Here is a 4,369-nt window from a genome sequence, read left to right as displayed (position 1 = left end):
GCAGGAATGAGAGGGCGGGTGTAAAGTTTAGACGAGCTTTTCCAACACAGATGCTAATTCATGACTAGCTAGTGCGGGCTCTTGCTGGATCTGGTCTCCAGTGAGTGCATGGCCTGGGACAGCACCTGCAGTGAGAAATCCCTTCAACTGGGAATGGAAGCGAGTCCCCCCTCATGGCTGCTTCTGAAATGACAACTGTTTTGCAAAAGGTAAGCCATGTAAATTGGCAGCTGTCTTGAATTTGCAGGAGTAGTATGTCTTCCTCTAGCTGCAGCAGGGAACGCAGCAGCTCTATGACATGGCGCAGACTCCCAGCAGAGACCCTCTGGAGCCAGCAGAGCTGCGACTGTTCACTGAGAATTATTGGGCCAACCTAGTGTATTAAAAATCCTCAAACCAGAACAAAAAAGATCAGGTGGCCATGATCTTCCAGTGCTTGCAAACGAGGCAATACCACTACAGGGAGGATGATCCCAAGCAGCAGGGAAGAGAGACAAGAGAGTCACTCACGTTGTCATTTGGGTACAGGACTCTGGATATGTTTTCTGCCAGGTTTCTGTCCAACACTGCTTCAATGTAGTCACCCACATTGACTGCAGCAAGAGAGAAATACAGACTGCAGCAGCTGTAGTGATTCAGGCAGGCCCTGACACTGCACTCTTCCCTCTTGTAGAGAGATTTGTCACAGCAACATTCAGGCTGGTTTAGTGAAATATGAGTGGGAATATACACGGCAAGTGTGCGTTTGCAGCTCCTTTGGTGACGCGGGGAATGCAGTGGCAGGCGTTCTATCACTTGGGGAAGGCACAGGGCAGGTTTTGAGAGCATGGTAAGTATGATGGGGATAGAAAGAGGACGGGTGGGTGTCCTGGTGCACGAGGGCTCTGGAAGTGGTTGGAGGAGATATGGCTAAAGCAGGACAGATGGGAAGTGCTGCGCACACAGAACCAACCATGTCCCAGCACAGCCAGAGGAGAGGCAGTGGCGGGATAGCACTTACACTCTTGGAGGTTGAAGTCATTGGGCGCTTTTGCAGACCACAGCCTCATGGTATTTACAGTGTTGTTCTTGTATCCTGGCACTGGCGTGTCGTAAGGCATAGCAAGGACAACCTGCAAAAGGACAGAATTCCCCTCTGAGTAGGAAAAGAGAAGGTGGGAAAGTGGCCGAAGCCTCTGCAGGAAGAATGCAGAGGACAGAGACAACTCCTGGCTGTGGTAAAAATCTCACCTAATTAAAACACAGCTGCTGAGCTCCACTTGCCTGTTGTCACAGGCACTTCCAGCATCCACTGGCAAAGTATTAATAGGAGCTCTACTGACAAGCTGGAGTTAGAAGCCCACTGAAGCTGTTGACCCTCCTACACCAACGGGCAGAGCTATCCGTTGTTCATCAGAGCACTGCAAGCATCCTTCACAACAACTGCCTGTGCGGGGGCAGGGCCAGGGCAGCTGGGACCTTTTTGATTCCATCTGGCAAAAACTCCACAGACAGAATTCTGCCCGTTAGCATGCTGCTGCCTGCTAGGACCAAACTCCACCAGCGCCTTTCCCAGAGCAACTCTCCCAATGTTCAGGTTTGTTGAACCTGCCTGTGTAAATGCACTGAGAACTCCAGCACCCAAACTCAACACGCGTGCAAAACTACTAGTGCGACTATTAGGTGATGCTTAAGCATCAGGATCCTGCACACATGGCTACAGGGAGTAACACTGAGGCTCCCAGCTCAGATTCTACTAGCCAGGCAAGGCACGTGTGCTTCCAAGCATGTGTGTTCCATCCCTGTTTTCGCACTATCTGTAGCCTCCGGGCCTCCTGAGCAGCAAGACAAGGCATGGCACCTGAGCCGGGAACAACAAGGCGGAGGGTTTACGCCAGCAGAGCGGAATGGTGCTTGCAGAGCAAGGCCCTGCTCTTGCAGCACAGAGCTTAGGCCGCCTCTCTGACACCGGCAAAAAGAGCCAGCATCCTCCGGAAGTGGCATGACAGCCCGGCAGCCACAGGCTGTCCCCACGCGAAGGTGTGAGAGGCAGCAGGGAACAGAAGCAGCTATGCTCACAGGGCAGGGAAAACCTAGGCAGATCAGCCTGTTGGCCCTGAACAGCCTCTTCGTGCTGGCATCAGCAGCACCACCCCCTGGGGAGAATCACCAAGAGCTCAGACTCTCGGAGCTGCTATTGCCAGTTCCCAACACGAGAGCAGGAAGAAAGCCTGCCCTACCGGAGCCCTGGGACGGGGGCACTCATCACACGAACGGAGCGACGCTATATTTGAAGACTTGTCACTGGCTTTTTTCAGCCTTTTCAACTTGTTCCCTTAATGGCACCATCTGTAAGCAGGCACCAGCTCCCGAAGCACAGCGTTACTTCCCAGCTATGGGAACCTGAAGAAACATTTGCTCACTACGATGCCACAAAACGAGGCCTCCAAGGAGACTGCAGCCTTGAAACCATGTCTCCAGACTGTCCTGGCAGCACTCTGTCTATCAGGTTGGTCTGGGAAAGAGGAACTTGCTCCGATCGCAGTAGTTAAGCACCCATGGGATTGTTCCATGGCCATCCCACAAGATGAATCTCCACCCACAGCAGCAGCGCCAGCACCACCTGCAAAACCACTGGGTTTGAGTGAGCGGTAGCTAGGAACAGTGTGGAAGGAGTCTAGCACAGCTGCCACAGGTACAGTCCCTCCTCCGACATAAATTCATGCGAGGCTTCACCCTGGAGATCAGTAGAGATCTGTAGTTATAGCTGTGACTAAGCACCATCCCTCTTTTTCCTCAAATCCTGCTGCAGCCACAGCCAACGAAGTCACCTTTGTCACTGTAAGGTTAGCAGAGGGAGTTTTGCCAGGCTGGAGGAGAAGCAAAGCCTTCCGCCCTCAGGCAGTCTGGGGACAGACCGTCCCCCTCCGCGCTACCCAGGCCCATCCTCCCCCCGCCTAGCACTGAGGGAGATGTTGGTACCTGAGTGTCGATCCACTTCACACCCTCAGGGGTGTGATCCACGCGCCCGTAGAAGTGCACAGGCAGCATGTACTCTGGGCGAGCTTTCTCCCAGGGATTTCCATAACGGAGCCAGTCATCAGCCTCCTCGACCTGCAAGAGGCAAACGGGATTCGAGTGATGGCTTATGTCTCCAAGCGAAGGCTCAAGCAGGCTCTCCGAAGGGAGGCCAGTTTAAAAGCAAAGTTTTAGTAGGCTGTTTTTAGAAATGGATATGCAAAGGCCCAGGACAGGTGGGCGTTTTGAAACACGGATGGCTACTGACGATCCCAGCTGGTATAAATCAATCAGCCTCCACGGGCTTTGCAGAGCTGTACAGATTCAAAGCATCCAAACCGCGCAGACTGCAGCACTCGGTCTATCTCAAGGCCTTTACGTCCAGTTTGGCCACAGTAGTGGGACACGTGAGATGTGGCTCCCTAGAAGCCCATCGGTGCTGTTCCTGGCCACAGTTCACCCTTGGTAACCCAGGTCTTGCTAACTGCTCTGCTCTCTGCCAAACAGGATTTCTCTTCTCTACTCATAACAGCACTGGTGGGAGGTGAAGTGAATTCAGCAGAGCCACTGAGGCTGATGCGCACCAGAATCCAGAAGGACTGAAGCCCTTGGAGAGCTGCTCTACATCTGCAGGCATTTCTCTGACCCCGATGGGGGTGGTGGAGCGCAGGTCTGAGCCACACCCCAGCACCGCCACCCCCTGTTCTTTTTAAAGTAACATCAAGCCAGTCGCGGCGGATGCGTTTGTCCCTGTTTTCACCATTTAGAGGGCCTACGGCTTCCTTCTGGGGAGGGAGGCAAAAACAACTCTCAAACCTCTCATACTCCCTGACTTAGAGAGAGCTACTTTAAGAGGAAAAAAGGTCTTCTACGCTTAGAGGAAAGGCAAGTCTCCTAATGGAGACCATTTCCAGACATACACTAGGGAAAACTACCAACTGAGCCGATTTTAACCTCTTTTCACTTGCAAAATATTGTGAGCATTAGTGCTACAGGAGAGTCCTTGTTTAAGCTCCCGCTGTCAGTCTCCCAGAGAAGCCCCAGGAGTAGCAGCATGCCAGGCACTTCTACGTGTTCCCTCACGTCCAAATCCATCCTCCACCACAGATCTTCATGAAGTGTTTCGCCACATCCTCATCCTTGGCCTGCCTCTGCCCATTCACTGCCAGGCTGGATGGGACTCTCGGGTCGCTGCAGCTGTGCCATGGATCTCCCGGCAGGAAGACCACCGGCCCCAGCCATGTCCCGTGGGCTCAGCTCTAACCCCATCTTGCCAGGTTGGTGACTGACGTGGGTAAGCGTGCATGCGTCCCCGGGTGAGGACCGGCCACACACGCCCTCATCACTTCTCTATGCTTGAGCAGTCGGAGCC

The 4,369-nt window shown here is 53.4% G+C and overlaps 1 protein-coding gene across 1 annotated transcript in view; it reads right to left on the bottom strand.

Annotated features, from left to right (window-relative positions):
• The window catches only part of PYGB (phosphorylase, glycogen; brain), a gene marked incomplete at its 5' end in the record, with an annotated part of 15,045 nt that overhangs the window by 6,579 nt on the left and 4,097 nt on the right, over positions 1-4,369 (bottom strand). The window contains 3 exons of the mRNA XM_010135391.1: positions 511-593; positions 1,001-1,112; positions 2,962-3,093. Of these exons, the coding sequence (XP_010133693.1) occupies positions 511-593; positions 1,001-1,112; positions 2,962-3,093 (327 nt within the window). The remainder of the gene's footprint in view (positions 1-510; positions 594-1,000; positions 1,113-2,961; positions 3,094-4,369) is intronic.

This window comes from Buceros rhinoceros, unplaced genomic scaffold (assembly GCF_000710305.1).
Source record: "Buceros rhinoceros silvestris isolate BGI_N320 unplaced genomic scaffold, ASM71030v1 scaffold5354, whole genome shotgun sequence".
Lineage (NCBI taxonomy): Eukaryota > Metazoa > Chordata > Aves > Bucerotiformes > Bucerotidae > Buceros > Buceros rhinoceros.
This window is presented reverse-complemented; position numbering and strand designations above follow the sequence as displayed.